The 18297-nt window shown below is 40.6% G+C and overlaps 2 protein-coding genes across 6 annotated transcripts in view; both read left to right on the top strand.

The window, feature by feature from the left end:
• Positions 1–18297, top strand: part of SPART (spartin) — a 148876-nt gene that overhangs the window by 81674 nt on the left and 48905 nt on the right. The window lies entirely within an intron of this gene.
• The window catches only part of DCLK1 (doublecortin like kinase 1), a 244478-nt gene continuing 229734 nt past the window's right edge, over positions 3554–18297 (top strand). Inside the window, exons 1-3 of one of the 3 annotated variants that reach the window (XM_057410445.1) lie at positions 3554–3886; positions 7194–7582; positions 16489–16835. In XM_057410445.1, coding sequence (XP_057266428.1) covers positions 7207–7582; positions 16489–16835 — 723 coding nt within the window. In that variant the 5' untranslated portion in view covers positions 3554–3886; positions 7194–7206. The remainder of the gene's footprint in view (positions 3887–7193; positions 7583–16488; positions 16836–18297) is intronic. The other 2 variants (XM_057410443.1, XM_057410442.1) reach the window with 2 other exon arrangements.

Below are 18297 nucleotides of genomic sequence, written 5' to 3'. Positions count from 1 at the left end.
CCTCTGCTGCTACATAAATTTATGAGTGATCTTAAGAAACATTCAACAAGCATTAATCGTAAAAATTGCAGATGACATGAAATGCATAAAGAACTAAATAATGCAAAGAGAAAACAGTTTTTCTGTAGGGAAATTGACATCCTTTAGTAAGCCAGGATCATTTGAACGTGCTTTTTGAGACAGCTGAATGCAAGGTCATTCAGCAGGAACAAGGAATGTAGGTCACATTTAGAAGTCTGGAGACTGTGTCCTGGAAAGCAGTGACTCTGAAAAGGGTTTAGGGGTCACAGTGGTTAGCCAACTAAAAAGAAGCCCCCAGAACATGTTTCAAGGCATTTGGTACTGCCTTTAGATACAGGAGTGTTCGGTGGTGACATAAACTGCATCCAATTCTACCGCACAGTTTTGACAAAGGTGTTTAAAAATTAGAAATGTTCAGAAAAGCACTGCTGGAATCCTGCTAGATCTGGAAAACTTGATTAACAATAATAGAGATTAAAAGTCCAAGTTACTTACTTTACCCAAAGTGGCATTAAGAAGTGGCTGCATCGTGGTTTCTAAAAATCCCTTACATATTTCCAACAAGGAAAAACAATAGTAAAACAGTATGCTCTTTTAACAGGGTGACCACAGGCCTGTTGAAAAAAATTATGCAGGTTTTGTTTCTGTTTAGAATTGCACTGTTTTAATTTGAGGACAAACGTGAAAAAGGCAAAAGAAAAACATCTTTTAAAGTGCTTTAAAAAGAAAAGCATGGCAGGTGAGCATGACAAAGGCAAAGAGACTGCATGGTATGGTGTTGAGTCTTCAGGTTGAATACAAAACTGCAAATGAACAAAATAACACATTTTAAAAGACATTTTCCTATTGGGTTTATATTTCTGTGTTGATTTATGTTGTATTCTTTTCTTTTGACCTTTCTTATTTTTTTTAACATAATCGGAGTGAAGATCTTTCCTGAACATCTGTGAAATATTTTGTACGCTCAGGCTAGACGTAAATAATACATGTTGGAGAGATGTAAACACCAATGAGAGAAATAAATTATGTACGTGAACACAGGGCACTATAGCTAAAGTAATGAGCTGAAATATAAGAAAATTCCATTAACTTGATCATCAGAAAAAAAAATCCTTATAATTGGAGGAATTTAATTTTGAAGAGATGTCTCCTTTGGGAAGTAGAAGCCCCATTACCTGAGGAATTTAAAATGAACTGCACAAAACAGCAGTAAAGAATGTTAAAGATCAATCCTTTATGAGGACCATGACTATCTTTTCCATCTCAAATCTTTGTGATCTCCTAGTTTTTCTTATAATTTAAGACTATAATGAATATTTTGTTTGTTGAGCTACAAAGGAAGCAGTTTAAAGAACAGAATTTTATTGCAAGATTACCAGAATTGATTTAAAATTAGTTTCCATTCTCTAATCTAGTATACCAACATTACCAATATCATGATGTTACATCTAAACATCACTCAAGAGATTTTCAAAACCAACAGACTGGTGAAACACTCAGTGTGGAGGTGGTCAACTTTTAGGAACTTGCTTCTGAAAACCATCAATCTCCACCAAAGTGCCTCAGCACTCCATTGACCATTGGGGAAGAATTAAAGTGCCTTGGAACAAGATCCACAAAAACTAAGCTAGGTAGTAAAAGTGTACTGAGGACAGAGTTGTACATTGAGTTATGAATCTCTTTGATGTTCAGGTGTTTTAATGCTATTATTCCTTCGAGCAGAGGTTTTCCTGAAGGTTTTAGGTGCTTGTTTCTCTTTCAAAAACTAAGAAAACAAGTGTAGCTGGAAGAATCCTGTCTCCGCTCTATAGTTCAGAGATTAAAGAACTCCTCCTGGACAATGAAGACACAGCAACAATTAATTTTTTTCTTTTAGGGAATCTCATGTCTTTTAAGAGCCTCTCCGAGGACTATTCTAGGGGAACAGAAAAGAAGGGGAGTGCTCCAGCCTCTTCTTCCTTTGAGCCTCTTACAGTTTTTGTAGACTGAAGGCTTCATTTGCCTTCAGACAGATTAAGCAGGAGCCTCTATTCTGATTAGAGGTCTATGACTGGGAACAGGGCACCCTGGGCTTAAGCCCCTGCTCCGCTGATTGTTTCTGGATTTATGGGTATAAACCACATAAATGTTCCATAGTACAGACACAAAAAGCCATCTTTTGTCCTTCCCAAGCGAGTGCCATATCCACAAGGTTACAGACTAATTCCCTCTCTCTGACCTAATGCATTTTTAATTCTTTCAAAGTGAGCAGCTTTAGCAGAAGGGACAGACTGTTTTCTTCTTTCCATGTCCCCGTGGACTATGGGCTGTTTACCTGACAAGTAGAATAGAGTTGAAGTCTTTGTTTTCCAAAGGAAAGTAATCCAGGTCCTTCACCTGGAGAATGTCTTAACCAGTGGAATTTTTACATTAAAATGCAGAATAACCAAGCCTTTGGAAAGAAAGCATTGGTTATAGCTGACTTTCGTGTGGAGGTGGATTTAGCAAATGCTCTCCAAGATCTGAGGGGCTTGGGCGTGAGAGGAGCAAGTCAGTCAGATGAAGCCTGAGACGCCTTTGGGCAAATACAGCTTCTGGGGAATTTAAGCATAAAAACTGTAGTATCTATGGAGGTTAGTCACTCCCAGGGTCAGCTGTAACCGAGCATTTGGTATGAAGGAGCCTGGCTCCAGTTTTAGTACCTAAATTTCACATCAGTCCCACCTTCAGCACCCAAAACCTGCCATAGGAATCTGGAGACTGGGTGAACCTCATAGAATCATAACCAGCTAGGCTGGAAAAGACCTTTAAGATCAAGTCCACCACTAAACCATGTCACTAAGGGCCTCAGCTATGCGGTTTTGAACACTTCCAGGGACGGTGACCACTTTCCTGGGCAGCCTGTTCCAATGCCTCACCTCCCTTTTGGTGAAGAAATTCTTCCTAATATCCAATCTAAACCTCCCCTGGTACAGCTTGAGGCCATTTCCTCTTGTCCTATCACTTATTACTTGGCAGATAGACCCCCACATCTCTCCATCCTCCTTTCAGGTAGCTGTAGAGAGCGATAAAGTCCCCACTGAACCTTCTCTTCTCCAGGCTAAACACCCCCAAGTTTCCTCAGCTGTTCCTCACAGGACTTGTTCTCCAGACCCTTCACCAGCTTTGTTGTCCTTTTCTGGACCCACACCAGCAACCCAATAAAGCCAAGTGACACATTTGGTAAAAATACTTCCAGGGGGCGTTTTTTGGACGCCGGGCCGGCACCTGCCTCCCTGCCAGCCGCCGATGGAGCGCATCCCCCGGCTGGGTATCCCCAGGGCCGGCGGGAGACAGCGACTCGAGGTACGGCGAAGAATTAACTCAGGGGTAGCCCACTGGAACCGTAACCGATCGTCCCGGTGCGGCCTCTCCCCCGGCGCAGGCTGCAACCGGGTCCCCTCGCAGCCTCCACCCCGCGGGCTGGGCGCGCTGCCTTGGCGGCTCAGTAGCGCCAGGGGAAAAACGGGCTCGCTAACTGAGGAGAGCGTGAGAGAGAGGCGGCGGCACCGCCCTCCGGAGAGAACGGCGGGGAGAGGCTGGTGCGAAGCGCCGCATCTCAATGAGGGCCGGGCTAATGCAAATCACTGCAACTGGCAGCAGCAGAAGAAAGGCGAAGCAGCTGCAGCCCGGGCTCCCCAGCACCGCGTTCCAGCCAGGGGAGGCGTAACAAAGGCAGCGGAGCCGCTGTCTGCGGCAACTCCTGCAATTAGAGCCGGCTGGTGGCCGGGGGGGTGAGGGGGGAGCTGCCGCTCTCTAGCCTCATCCCATTTCGAGCTGCCGCCTTCCCTCCGCGCCCCACCGGCAGGTCCGAGGGAGAAGGTGTTCACCAGGCTGCGGAGAACAGGTGAGCTCCCAGGCCGGGGCTTGGGGGGCCGGGGTCGTCCCGCCCTGCGCGGGGGCTGCGGCGTTGGGGCGCGGCTCTGTGCACCTGTGCCCATTGTGCGGGGCGGCGGCCTCCGCCGAGCGCCGCAGCGCCCTGGCCGGGCGGGCAGAGGGTGCCGGTGTGGTGTGTACCCGGCGGCGGGAGAGCTGGTGTCGCTCTGTCCCCCGTTCTGTGTCCCCGGCTGCCCGTCCGTCGGCACCCCGGGAACGCACCAGGTGCTTCCCCCGTGCACCCGGAGGCGAACGCACCTCGGTTTTGTCAGCGTGTGCGGTTCGCGGGGCGCTACCAGTCCGCAGCGAGCTGAAGTGCTTGATGCCGCCTTCAGCGGGCTGGCTGTATGTCAGAAACGTTTCCCCTACCTACCCCAGCCGAATAAACCTCTTTCGATGCCGCTGCGGCATGTAGCCACGTTTTAGTCCCCCCACAATGACTTGGTAGTGAGCCTGCGGCTTAGTCTCTGAACGATCTTCGGTGGGTGCCAGTCGCATCGCAGCGTGATGTATTTTTTTTTTCATCAGGTTGTTTTATGTAATTGCTCACCCACACCTGCATTATAAATAATTCTTTAGCGGATGTACAGGGTGTGAGGTGTTTGGCATGGTGATTTTGCAGGGGTGTGTCCCTTCATTTTTCTGTCTCTGTACGTATGTGGTTGTATATTTATGCCCACACAAACAGAAACATCTGATCGGATCAAATTGTTTAGGATTTCTTTGTCTGCTCTGACCTTGTATTTTGAATGGGATTTTCTGCAACATAACAGGACTGTAGTGTTCCAGGGGAGCTCCATTTCCTTTTTAAAGGGTGTAATTGGGAAATACAGCCGTTATTGATTAAAGCGTATGTGTGTGTGGAAGAAAGGGCAGCAACTCGCACTTCTACCTATCCCCATCCAAAACTGATAAAGCTGAAAGTCTCTTAAAAAAAAAAAAAGAAAAGAAAAGAAAAAAGCATATCTTCGTGTAAACTTGCTTTTCGTGGGTTTTTTGTTTGTTTGGTTTTTTTTGTGTCTGAGATGGTTTAAGCAAATGAAATAGCAGACCTAAGAAAAACCCATTTTTGTTGGCACAGGCATAGCTTTTGAGATACAGTTTCTGGATTGTGAGTTCTAGGATTGGTTAAATCTGAATAACAGGTTTTCATAGGAATTAGAAGTGAAGTAAAACAACTGACAGGTTTGTTTTTTTTTTTTTTTTTAACATGGAAACGTTGGTGGTATGTTCTTGACTCTAAGCTCTGGCCACTGAGTGGTATTTTGTGTTTAAACTATAGAGGAGTGTCAGTGAAATGCCACAGTAAGTGTTCTTTCACTGAAGTAGGCTGTATGTGTGTATATATACTGAGGAGGAAAAATGTAGATTAGTCTATTATATGTATGATATGCAAATATATACTAGAATCATAGAATACCTCAAGTTGGAAGGGACCCATATGTATCACTGAATCCAACTCCCTGCTCCTTGCAGGACTACCTAAAACCAAACCATATGGCTAAAAGTAACATCCAGACATTCCTTGAACTCTGACAGGCTTGGTGCCATCACCAGTTCATACTGTGTTGTTTATGTGTTTTAGGTACCTTTAAAGTATTTACAAATATAAATCTTGCATATAAACATAAGCACATGATCCTGTGCTAATGTAACAGAGTAAGCTGTGAGCTGTAACCAAATCAGGGTAAATAATCTCCACCAAGGCCCCCCACTTGGCAGTGGTTGCCTTAGGTGATTGTTCCAGTCAAACACTGTGAAGCTGCTGAGCCCATCCCCTACAGCTTTGCAGCATCAGGGTCCAGCTGTATAATCAGTGCTTTAATGCAAACTTTTGTAAGCTAAAGAGCATCCTTAAGTCTTTCTGTATTTCCTCCTATTGCTTTACAACTGGTCTGAATATATCTTTTTTCTTCTTCATGGTCACACAATTATGAGTGGTTGAAGCAAAGCTTGTGCTTGCTATTTTTTTTTTCCTTTTTATTGGAAATCAATGAGAGAGGCCTCTTCTAAATTAGGTCTGTGTGTATGTGCTATAAATAAACTTACTGTGCTTTGCTATTCTGCAGACAATGCAAATCGAGATGGCTCCTAAATGAAATGTGTTTTCAACTTAATGATATTTTGATAATTCTATTTTTATAATATTTTTATAATTCTATTTTTATAATATTTTTATTTATGAAGATTAATGTGCAACTTGTGTTCAGCCTTGTGTTGTTCGTAAAAAGGAACAGAAGTATCTACTTCCTTGATTTCATTTCAGAACATGTGAGTGTCCATATCTCTGATCTGTATTGAACAGCTGGGATCATTTTGGTCAGAGCTGATGGGTTTTTGTCACTGTCAGACATGGGAGACACCAGTTGATAATTTACCCCTCAACACTGAATTTATCACTCCTTTGGTGATGGGTTTGTAGGCAAAAGAAGCTGTCAGCCTTAATCAATTTGAGTGTTAGGCTTAGGATATTAATCATGCATCTTGCAAGTGTTACAGGGCACTGAAGTAGCTTTCTGATTGAAAGGTACTCATTTCCTGTCTCCCTCTATTTTTTTTTTTTATTATTTCATTGCATTTGAACACTTCTGTTTTTCAGTGTATGCAAAGTATTTGCACAAGGACAAATGAAATAATTTACTACAAAGCTTAGGCTGTAGGGAAACCAGTATTTGGAACATGCGAGAACTTTTGAACAGTGGGCTTGACCCGCTGAGTAGTAGTCCTGATTCTCATCGCCAACCTGCAACACCTGTTCCTCTGACGAGTTCTTAACTGTTTATTTGTTGGTGACTGCTCTTCTGAAATGGAACGTCTTGAGATCACAGTTGGAACAAACAATTTAGTGGAATGAATGGTCTAGAAGGTAAACTGGACTCAAATAGCATCTGAATATAACATGAAAAGAAGTAGAACGTTGATGTGTTTTTTTTGTTTTTTTTTTAATTTTCTTTCCCAGTAGCTCAACTTTGTCTCCTCTTTTTCACAGTTCTGACTGAATTTGAACGAACATTTTTTAATGTTGCATATTACTAGCAGTTGGTTTCATAAGTGCCATTGCTATGCTGTATACAAGCCTAACTTGGTTTTATGGCCTGGCAAGAGAGGAAGTTGTAAAATGAATGTGTGAATGTGGCATGGTTTCATTCAAACATTTTTTTCTCAACCTGAAAAGCAGTCCTGTGTAAGTGCCATGTATAGAACATGAATTCCCAAGTGAGCTTCCTTAAAATGTGTAAGTTTCTTAAACTTTTTCTGGTCTCCTGTTCATCCCTTAGATTGAACTTCAAGATGTCCTTTGGAAGAGATATGGAGCTGGAGCATTTTGATGAGCGTGATAAAGCGCAGCGATATGGCAGGGGGTCCCGGGTAAATGGTTTGCCCAGCCCTACTCACAGTGCCCACTGCAGCTTTTACCGAACCCGCACTCTACAGACCCTGAGTTCAGAGAAAAAAGCTAAGAAAGTTCGTTTCTATCGTAATGGAGACCGGTATTTCAAAGGGATTGTATATGCCATCTCCCCTGACCGGTTTAGGTCCTTTGAAGCTCTCCTGGCTGATCTGACCCGAACTCTGTCTGACAATGTGAATCTGCCCCAGGGAGTGAGAACAATCTACACGATTGATGGCTCCAAGAAGATTTCCTCTTTGGACCAGCTAGTAGAAGGTCAGCAGTAAGATTTGGAGGCATAAAGTTATGTTTGAGTTGGTGTTTATTTGTCTAATCTGTTAAGATTTCTGTAAATAGGTAACGGTATAGTTGTTTTTATTGATAAAGAAAAGATCTTCAGTGGTATAATTAGAATTGTGAATATCTTAAAGTGTGCCATGAAATATTATCGCCTTGCTTCTTATTTCCCTCTTGTTGAAAGTGTTTGACCTTTCCTTTTCTGTTAATCTAGTGCTGACAGTCCTAGATCCCAAAGATCACATCTGTTGCTTCTCTTGAACACGCATATTTAAAAATGCCAGTGCTGATGAAAGTTTAGTCAGTTAAGCCTGATGAAACTTACATGAAATTCTTCTGATGGATTTTAACCATTTTTTTTTTAAAGTCTGTGTGTACCTAGTGAAAAGCTCCAAGTCTTCCATACAAGTAAATATGCCTTAAGTAAAACACCCTTCTCTCATTGAGTAGCATAAATATAGGCAACCTGTTGTAATTTTGCAGCCATGGGGTAGACTGTAAACTTTTCTCCCCTGTAGCATGTCCCTTTTCCTCTTCCCCAGTCCATCGGCACCCTTACCTTGCATGTACCTGCAGTATGAAGCATTACTAGTGATTTGGTCAGAACTAACTGGTCCTGGTCACTGTCAAACATCAAAGACTCCTGTTGCCAATTTGCCCATTGACACTGAAATTTTCCCTCCTTCACAAATAGTTTTGTTGGCAAAAGAAACTGTCAGTATTAATCAATTTGAATAGTAAGCCCGAGGCTATTAATAATACTTACTGTATTAATAAATACAAGTTTTAAAAGTTCCTATAGTAGCTTTTCCAACAGAAAGTGCCTATGGCTTTCAGTGGGTTTCTTTTTGTGTGTGTGGGCAGTAGCTCCTTGTACAAAACACCAGACTATGTATGAGGTCTGAAAGCATTAACTAGCATATGGCCATAACCAGGGTTGTTTTTCATCTGTAAAATTCAAATGCAGGTGCTTGACTGTGTTCAAATAAAATAAAGGTGGAACAATGTTTTCGTTGTTGTATTGTGGGCAAACCTGCAAAGCCACTGTTTAGCCTATTTACAGTTGTAACAGAGATTGTAATTTCTTCATGATTTTAATTTTTAGCAGTGGGTGAGAGAATTTGCAGTATCAGGATGTGATGAGAGAATTGGAAGGTAGCTAATGTGGGGAGAGAAGAAAAAAAGGTTAATGATGAATAAAATTCCTGAAGGAGGAGTGCATCTTTGCATAGCAGGTATTCAGCCACTGTTGAGTTGTCTCCTTTAGGTGTCACAGTAGAGGAAAGCTTTGTAAGCAGTTTTATGAAGAGGATATATTTGATAATCCCCCTTGCATAAAAAGGAGCATAGGAGTCAACATGAAGATGCTCAGAAAGAAAAGTTAAGTGGTAGGATTATGCATGTAAGTAAAGGTTTTTGGAGTTAGGACAATAGGTTTAGTGAAATTAAGAGGAAACTGGTCTAAGATCAATGTTATGAATTCCAGGGCAAAGTTAGAACTACATTTGTCAGGACAGTATTTAATTGGTGCAGAAAATCAATTTCTGTGAGGAAAGACCAATATTAATCAACATCTATTTAAAACCAGTATTTGTACATTTTATTTTTTCATTTGATTGGTGTACTCATCAAGAAGTAAGTATCATTGATGCTAATGTTGCATCAATGCAGTGTCTTTTGCTGCCAATGCACAAATAAATTCAGCAACCTGTAAGACTGGTTTATTTTGTCATCCTAGAAAAGAATAACACCAGTTATAAATCAATCAGTCAAAATGAATGACAGTACAAGCACATGTATATTTTAAGTAAGGGCTTTGGGATTTCTTTTATCTCTGTGGAACTTTATTCCTTACTTTTTCAATGAACACATCTCCCTTCCTGTGTATAGTTGGACAGTCTTATTTTCTTGTGCCAGTAACATGGTGGGGTTTGCAGAAGTCAGTCTTTGAGTGCAAGTAGAGATCTACATCCTTCTTCCACCTGAAAGGGCGCTTCTGTCTATTTGTATAAAGGAGATGGGTTATTGTTTCTGTCATAGAGCTTCACTGTGCAGTACAGGTTCATATATTATTAGCTCAGTGATGTTTTTTACATAATCCCTTTTCACTCTTTACTGTACAAATTTATCAGAGTTTGGCTAGTCTGCTACTGCATTAATTAGCTTGAAGCTGTGCTTTGTGTTTAAATAGCTGGAAAATCACTTGATTTTTGCCTCTTGCCAAATGACATTTGTGCTCAAACTACTGAAATACTAAGTATTACTTTCTATTCCCTTACTGTATGAATCCATTTAATGAGACTGCTATGATTTTAGATGATTTTTTTTTTTTTTTATTTTGGAGATGGGGAGGGTATACTGATTTTAGTGATTGTGTTGTAAGGTAAATGTGTAAGGTCTTGATTTGGGGTTTTTTTGCCTTTATGTCTGTGAAGAAATTCCTGTACTCTTACCTTTCCATATGGTCATGGAGACAGAGAAGCAGCTAGCTCCTGGGGGAAACAAGACAGTAGCCACTGTCTTTCATCTTAGAGCTTAATACATAGAGCTGCATGAAAGATAGTCCCAAAGGAAAAAGATTGTAAAGGAACTGTTTTGCTTCAGTAATATTTAGTTCTGTCCTGCACAGAATTCAGAGCTGGCATGGTCGTATGCTGATGTTGTAGGTTATTTTGAGGTGCAGGGACACATCTTCCCTTTATTTGAAACTGATGACTTCCCTAGGTTGGTTTGTTTGGTTTTTTTTAAGACTTGGTATATGTGAGATTTGTTGGAATTTAGTAACAAGGGGTGTGTACTGTTGCAAATTTTCACATGCCCTGTAACTTCTTCTCTATCTTAGATGAAGGAAAAAATTAAATGGATTCATGTTGCATTCTTTTTTGTCAGACCTCATGTTCAGGACCTTCTTACCTTCAAGGAATTGTTTCCAAATGTGATGACTTTATTCCCTAGATATGCCATGCAATCAAAGCATGTAGAATCAATAAAGATCAAGTTGCTCTTAAGGCTAAATCGTCTAGCTGTAAACAAAGTCTAAGGAAAAAAACAAAATGCCTTTTGCTTTTCCTAAAGTATATCATCTTTAAAGCTAAAGGCAAAGACTCATGGGTCTTAACCAAAAATTACCACTGAACAGTATATCAAGAAAAGTAATAGATTATTATGAGCAGCATTACTTTGAAACAAAGAGTATTATTTACTGTTTTTACTCCTGGGGTCCTGCTATTTGGAACAAAGACCACAGAGTCAATCCATAGCTAGAACTGCATCCCTTTCCCATTAATTTTTACTATAATATTATCTCAGAGTCTTGGGTATGAACCAGAAAATCATTTCAGGTTTCCACAATACCTACCGCAAAAGATGAACCCTGCAGCAGAGAATTGGCAGTCAAAGACAAACCAAAAACCCCAAACCACAAGGGTGAGAGAGTACTGAGAAACAATATTGTCACATGTCAGTATTGGGTGCACTGCCAATCTATTGTAAAGACTTGTATGTGTGTGTGTGCACATTTTGTGTAGGCATAATGGCAAAAATAGTTTTCAGGAATAATCTGAAGAATAAAAATGAATGTGTCTCAGGGATTATTTTGGAGCTGCAGTCCTCATTGAAGGAGCAGTTTGAAAGAGCAGAGATCTACCAGATTTAGAATCTGGTAATGGCTCTAACTAGCTGATAACTCCTGGGAGAGATGAACCTCCCTGCAGTGGCAGAGGAGATGATGGGTCAATTGAGGTCTGCAGGAAGGCTCTTGCGAGCCGGAGGTAAGCAGTTGTGTTTGGTGCAGCAGAGAAGCTGCCTGACAGAGGAGGGTGATTCAAAAGGCAGTGTCTCCTTGCCAAAGTGCTGGGCAGACTGTGACAAAGTTCCTGACTCTTTCTGTATGTGTGTCTTGCTACTCCCACTGTCACCTCATTCCTCTTAACTCAGCTTTTCCCTCTCCTGCCTGCTACTACTGCTGTCGCCTTTACTCTGTTGACCTCTCCAGTGGTGCTGGTGAGAAGCCCAGCCAGCTCAAACTGTAGGAATTGATTGACGTGGTCTCTGATGCACATTAGAGCTAATGCTCTTTCTTCTAAGTCATGTCTACCTCAGCAGCTGGGAATTGGTGGCCTGGAAAGATTCATATGCATATGTAATATGCTACCAAATAATAACAGTAAAGTATCTGTTTAAATGTTTGTAGAGCTGGATCTGTGTGGACATTTGCTTATAGGATTGAATCTACACTGGATATTTACCATGGACTTGATCCAGGGCTATCAAAGTTAGTGAAACTTGGACTGGATCCTGTGGCAGAAATGCCTACAATCCTTATTTTGTTTGATAAACAAACCACTGAATAATCCTGTTGCATGAAATGGTAGAGGGTTGTTCTGGCACTGGTTTTTTGGTTATTTTGTTTCATGAATTTGAGAAGATTCATCCATTCAATTCATCCATCTATACTGTGTCTTCCTTAATGGCTTGGAAGGTTCCATGATTGCTTTCTCTAGGTACTTTCCGGTTATTTTTTTTAAGCATGGACAATGCCTGTCTTGCTTGTAGAAAGACTACAGAAATTTGGTGGGGTAGAGAGGGAGGAAGTATGTCTTAATTTTTTCATTTGGCTTTTGATGAGGAAAACAAAAAAGTTTTAGTCTACGCTGAGCAGAAAGAATGATGTGCGAAAGAAGTCCTTTAAAAGGTTTGAGATCTGTTTTAAACCAGTGGTTTCTGGTGCTTCTGATTGCTAGGTGAACATGGTAGGTCAGATTTATTTCCTGTAGCTCCTTCTCTTTTGCACTGTTGCATTTTTTTCAGGCACTGCAGGAAGACAAGGCAACAGTAATGTAGTTTAAATAGGTTATTGCTCTATTAACTAACACATTTGGGAGCTATCAGGTAGTAACTTATTTGGTTCAGGTCATATTCCTTTTGCAATTTCCCCTGCATAGTGAGGGATAGTCAGAATTCTTTGTCCTTTCCCCTGAGAGGTTGCTCTTCTGCCTTTTGTATGTACAAAACCAAATGGTGGAAGTGAAGCAAAGCGGGTGTACCTGTTGCATGGGATACTGGGGGTATCAGTCCCTTTCCTTCTCTCTGAATTTGTTTCCTGCCTTATCCACTGGGAAAGTGGACCACAATGAATGTTGCACTGAACATCTTCACCACCAAAGTGTGCAAGCACCATGGTTCTTCTACCTCAGGTGGGCTTGTAGATTAACTTTCCTTTTCTAGTATGTACTCTGCTCCAAGGAACCAACACTATTTTCAATAAATTGGCTGTTCTCCTGCCTCTACAAAGAGGGGTTGGTAGTTCGCTCTGCATCATTCAAGCAGGTTCTGTGTTCCTTCTCCAGGATGTTCACCTAATATCAGCTGGCTTCTTTATAAAGCCATTTTAGGCGAAGTCGACTTTAGCACAGAAAAGCAATGCCAAACATCCCTTTTAAGAGATAGCACCTTGATCATTCTTGTAGTGCGAATATCAGCAAGCTGAAGGAAACAAACAAATTGCTAATACCGATAGGCCAAAAAAGGGATCAACTCTTGGGTCAGGAAAGCTCCAGTACTTACAGACAGCAATTCAGTGTCTCCTTAGCAGCCACCTTGTACAGAGATACTGTTTTCCTAAATTATATTTTTAATACATGAAGCACATCATGAAATTCATGTGCACGTTGTGACCTCTAAGAACTATCCTCCAGTGCTGCATGGCCCTAATGGTTCAGCTGCATTGAATTTTGACAGGTGTTTAACTACAGGTAGTAGGGTTTTGTTTGTGTCTTTTTGGTTTTTTTTTTATTTTTTAAGTATTAACTGTGTTTCGGGATCTGTCCTCCATGATTAGCTTTCTGATTAGCTTCTCAATGGTGAGATAAATTTTAATGGTTCCACATGGAATTTCCTGAAGTGTTGAGCACTTGTACAAATTAAATTGTGGGATTCCTGGTTCAAAACTGGCAAACAAGTATTGTGTGTAGTTTTTGTTTTTTGGTTTTTTTTTGTTTGTTTTTTTGTTTTTGTTTTTGTTTTTTTTTAAGGGTTAAAGTGATGTGTTTCATTTACACTGTTGCTATGAAGAAGTAGGGGCTGTCAGGAAGGGGATACTTTATAAGATTTACTAATGGATTTTTTTTTCATAGATGTCAGATATCCCAAAACAGCTGGGTGTCCCCCTTTTCTTTTTCTAATGGCTATTGGTACTGTAATCAAGTGTCAAAATTTCATTAGTGACAACTGACCGCCCTGTGAAAAGCTTGCTCTCCTCTCTTGAGGAACTGCAATCAAATAGACACTTCAAAGGGGCTGTCTTTTCTATGCTTTTGTTTAATCCAGTACAGATTTTGTTTAATCCAGCATTTTGTTTAATCCAGCATAGTCCAAGGATTCCTTATTCAGCATGTGTTATGTTATATATCTAGTGTTTGAAGATTGTTACCTTCTTTCCCCAGCTGCCAGTTAGTCAAAGCTGGTATTTGCTCAGGCTTGCCTCAGAATAAGAGCTGATGGTGCTCAGTGGGATTACCTCTGGATGTATTTTCCTGGTGCTTTGGAGCTGGGAACACCAATTTGCTGCTGGTATTGCCTGTCCGCAGATTGCACAGTTTCTTTCTCTCCTCAGGTACAATCATGGGGGTGAAGCTGTTTTAAAAATAAAAAAATTTTTGTCATCACCTGATAGTTATGAAGCAGCAATAGCTGAGGTGGAAGGTGGATTTATTGGACTAGTAAATCATGCCCCTTGTGAAATGTCTTTGCAGTCTTTTCTCCTGAAGGTAACTATGAAAAAGAAGAGAGGATGAAAATCTAGGTGAAGGATTTTTGTCCTTTTCTTTGAGATTTCATTTGCATACAGACACCATGGCTCTAAAGGATTAGGCTAGATACTAAAATTTCTGGGTGCTGTCAGGGTGGGTTCCATGTTCAGAAAACTGATAACTCGTGGTTCATTACTGTGGTTAAGCCTTTCTGTTCTGAAGTTACCATATATATGTCTGTATCCCTCTCAAATATATACAGTGGATAACAGGAAGAATTTACCTTTGTTTCTTGTAAGGTTGATGTAAGTGTTTCATCTTAGATTCTTTTCTTGATGATTTAGATGTTACTAGAATGCACAGATAAACTTGAGTTTTCATGATGACTAGTAAGCATTGCAATGTCTTCATCTCGCACTTGGTATTTTGTTCAGCTTTTAAAGAATGCTTTAAAAAAAGAAGAAAACAAAAGTAGTTTTATGTTCTTGCTTGATCACACTCCATTACATTTATCTTTGGTGCTGAGTGGTCCATTTTCACATGTAGCGCTGACTTCTTTGTCTTTTGGTGTTCTTCCACTTCCTTTCTGATAATCTCAGAGTGTGTTACTGTCTGATGTTTGGAGCATCATGCCAATAGACTTGAACCTCTGTTGCATCTGGGGCCTCATGTCTCACATCATCCCCTCTATTTCTAACTGTGGTAACTGTGTACCTCCCAGCATTCCTTGTATGCTGTCTTGTCTGTGGGGCAAACCTTAACGTTTGTGTCCAGAAGTAAAATTTAAATACTTATTTTTCTTTTAAGAACTGAACTGTAAGTCCTCTTTCCTTGGGGTAGGTATCATTAGGAAAACCTTTGGTTCTTACGTGTTTTTTGGCATAGGAGGTACATCACTGGCTTTTGTTCTGGTTTTGTTTTAATACCTTGGCTAAACTGCTGAAATGAAGGTCTCTGTGCTGATAGCATACACTGAACTTCTGAACCCAGAAGAATTAAAACATCTCAGATATCTTTGTGATATTTTTCAGGATAAGATTTTTGCATTTTTTGTAATGGAGTTTAACTGTAGGCTGCCAGAAGGTGCGGTCTTGCTGGATCTAGTATTGTTTCCTTTGGTGGTTTTGTTTTTCTATTTTTCCCCAGCTGAAGGGTGAACTGAATCAGCTGATTATTGCAAAATTAGTATTGTCTTTGTTACATTCAGTCAGATCACCAAGTTGATCTAACTCACTCAGTGCAACTGGCAGCACTATCACTCAGTCAAGCTCAAGGGAGAGGCTGGGAGCATCTAAGCGTGTTCCCTTTTCACAGCAGCCTGCAGTTGTACTTCATTGAGGGGTTAATCAAGTGGGATATGCTGGTATTTGTATCTTCTAGGTCCCCCAAAATCGTATGGGTGTGGTATTTGCAGAAATATTGTAGATAATGTTCCACTGGAAATCTTAGCTGCAATCCATTTTTTTACTTTAAAGTATGGTAAATTTGTTGTGAGTAGTGTTCTGTAATTATTCCTCTTTACCTTCCTTTTGCCCCTTTTTATATGTTGAGTCAGTAGAATAATAGTGAGATTTCCTTCCTTTACATATCCTGCACTTATGCTACCTAAAGCTTTAAATAATCAAATGTCAACAACTCTCCTATGACACTTTCATCCACCTTTTATGGAAAGTTATTTGTAACCTGTGGTTTTTGATAATATTTCATATTATTTCCCATGAAGTGTTTGGGGCCTGCTGTTTTGTTAGGATCGGGCAACTTAAGCATGAAGGCTGGGGGACTACTGTGATAATGTGCTGGGGCTGGGCAGCTGATTAGATACGAACACTAGTTACTGACAGGAGTAATCCCTGCTGCAGATGGAGTTTTCTGAAAAGAAAACTGCTGCTTTTAAGGATTTTGTAACGGCATTTTCTGAATGTTTAGCTGATGAGTGATGTTTAAAAGATCCTTTACAGTCTATAGCATCTGGGAAGGGAAGAGATCAATACTTTATGTAGATCAAGAATGATAAGAATAAAGTTTAATAATTTGAGAAGGATTTGATTTGATATTTTCCTGTTGTGTTGGTTTATTTTTTTTTTGTTGTGTCCCCTTCCAATCTGACTTGCTGGTCTGGCACTTTTGTTTCTGCAGGGGAAAGCTATGTATGTGGTTCCATAGAACCCTTCAAGAAACTGGAGTATACGAAGAATGTAAACCCAAACTGGTCAGTGAATGTTAAGACAACTTCTACTTCTCGTTCAGTGCCGTCTCTTGCCACTGCTAAAGGAGGTACTCCAGATGCAAAAGAAAATAAGGATTTCATTAGGCCTAAACTAGTCACTATCATCAGGAGTGGAGTGAAGCCACGAAAAGCAGTCCGGATTCTGCTCAACAAGAAGACAGCACATTCATTTGAACAGGTTCTTACTGATATAACTGATGCCATCAAGCTGGATTCAGGGGTGGTTAAACGCTTATACACACTAGATGGAAAACAGGTAAGAATTTTCATGGTGATCATTCTCAGCATGAAGAAAATACAATTTTCCAAATGGAAAAGAATAGTACATTAGTAAAAAAAATCACATTTTTCTAGAACATAGAATTAGGCCTTTCACTGCCTATCCTGTGCTTAAGATCTGTGAACAGGAGCATATCATGAGGCATTACTTAGCCTCAGTAATGGTCTTGCCATTTATGATAAATAATGGCTCTAAATCTGTCAGCTGAAAGTGTGATGTGGTTTTGGCTCTGCATGTCGGAAATGTAGGATGTCATTTTAAAGAAGCTCATTCTGTTAACTTGTTTCAGATTTTTCTTGCAGCAGTTCTATGAGTCATTGTACTTGCCTTTCCATAAACTGTAAGAACATACAATGAAGATGTACTTCACCATGATAAATGCAGGCCTACTGCTGTCCAGAGTGACCAAATGATGAATTTTACTGCAGCTAGAATGGACTATGAAGAAGGTGGAAGCTTAGAAAATGAGTGAGCTTTTTCCGTTTTGCAGGAAAACAGGTAGGGTCATGTATGGTGCCCACATTTATTGAGGAGTCTGTTGTAGGTTACATGTTATTTCTCCTTGACACCTTCAAGCATTGTCTCTTTTTGCTGATTTATTAAGCTCTGGTGGGGTGAGATTTTTGAGAGGCTTCTTATTGAACTTGAGGATGGAGGGACAGGAAAACATACTACAGAGTAATCCTACTTCTTGTCTTTCACTTTATTTGTAATTTACCTACAGACATATATTAATTATAGCAAAACTGGAGAAGCTTTTAACCTGGTGAAGGGCAAGACTAATTTCAGCATGACCTGAATTGGTTTTGGAGCAATGGTGACTCTAGAGTAATAAGGCAGATATTTGCATTTACACATGTAACTTATTAAACTGAGGAAATGATAGAGGTATAAAATGTGGGTGGAAAGATGAGCGACAAGTCTCCCTCAGAAGCTAGAAGTTGCTAATGACCAAGATATTTCTGCTGTAATATGGCTGTTTTATAGATTCTGTCTCAAGGATTCACAAATACACAGGTAACAGTGTAGCTGTCAGAAAATGCTGCAAAATATCCATGGTGCAGGTCAGTACTTGGCTAGATCCAGTGGTGATCCTAACACATCTGCTGTTATGGTGGTTAATATGCAGACATAGCTCTGGAAACAGTTACAGCAGTACCCGTTGATCTCAGAGAGGGCTGGTTAATGGACAAGCTGCTTATTCAGAGCACTGGTTCAAACTGGGGCCAAGTCTGGCTTGACCAGAACTCCCTTCCATCTGCTGTTTTGTATCGGTAACCTCTGATGCCAGTTACAGGCAGTAGTTCGGTTCTTGATGACTGCATACATGCCTGTTATGATTCCATTACTCTGGCTTTCTTGGGAACTTTGACCTAGAGCAGAAATGTGGATGGGAAGTTCTGCAGCAAAAGTGTGTGTCTGGGGGAACTCTTAACTC

The sequence above is a fragment of the Pezoporus wallicus genome, unplaced genomic scaffold (genome assembly GCF_028554395.1).
Source record: "Pezoporus wallicus isolate ANWC-B61680 ecotype Strahan unplaced genomic scaffold, APGP_CSIRO_Pwel_v1 contig_1876, whole genome shotgun sequence".
Lineage (NCBI taxonomy): Eukaryota > Metazoa > Chordata > Aves > Psittaciformes > Psittacidae > Pezoporus > Pezoporus wallicus.
This window is presented reverse-complemented; position numbering and strand designations above follow the sequence as displayed.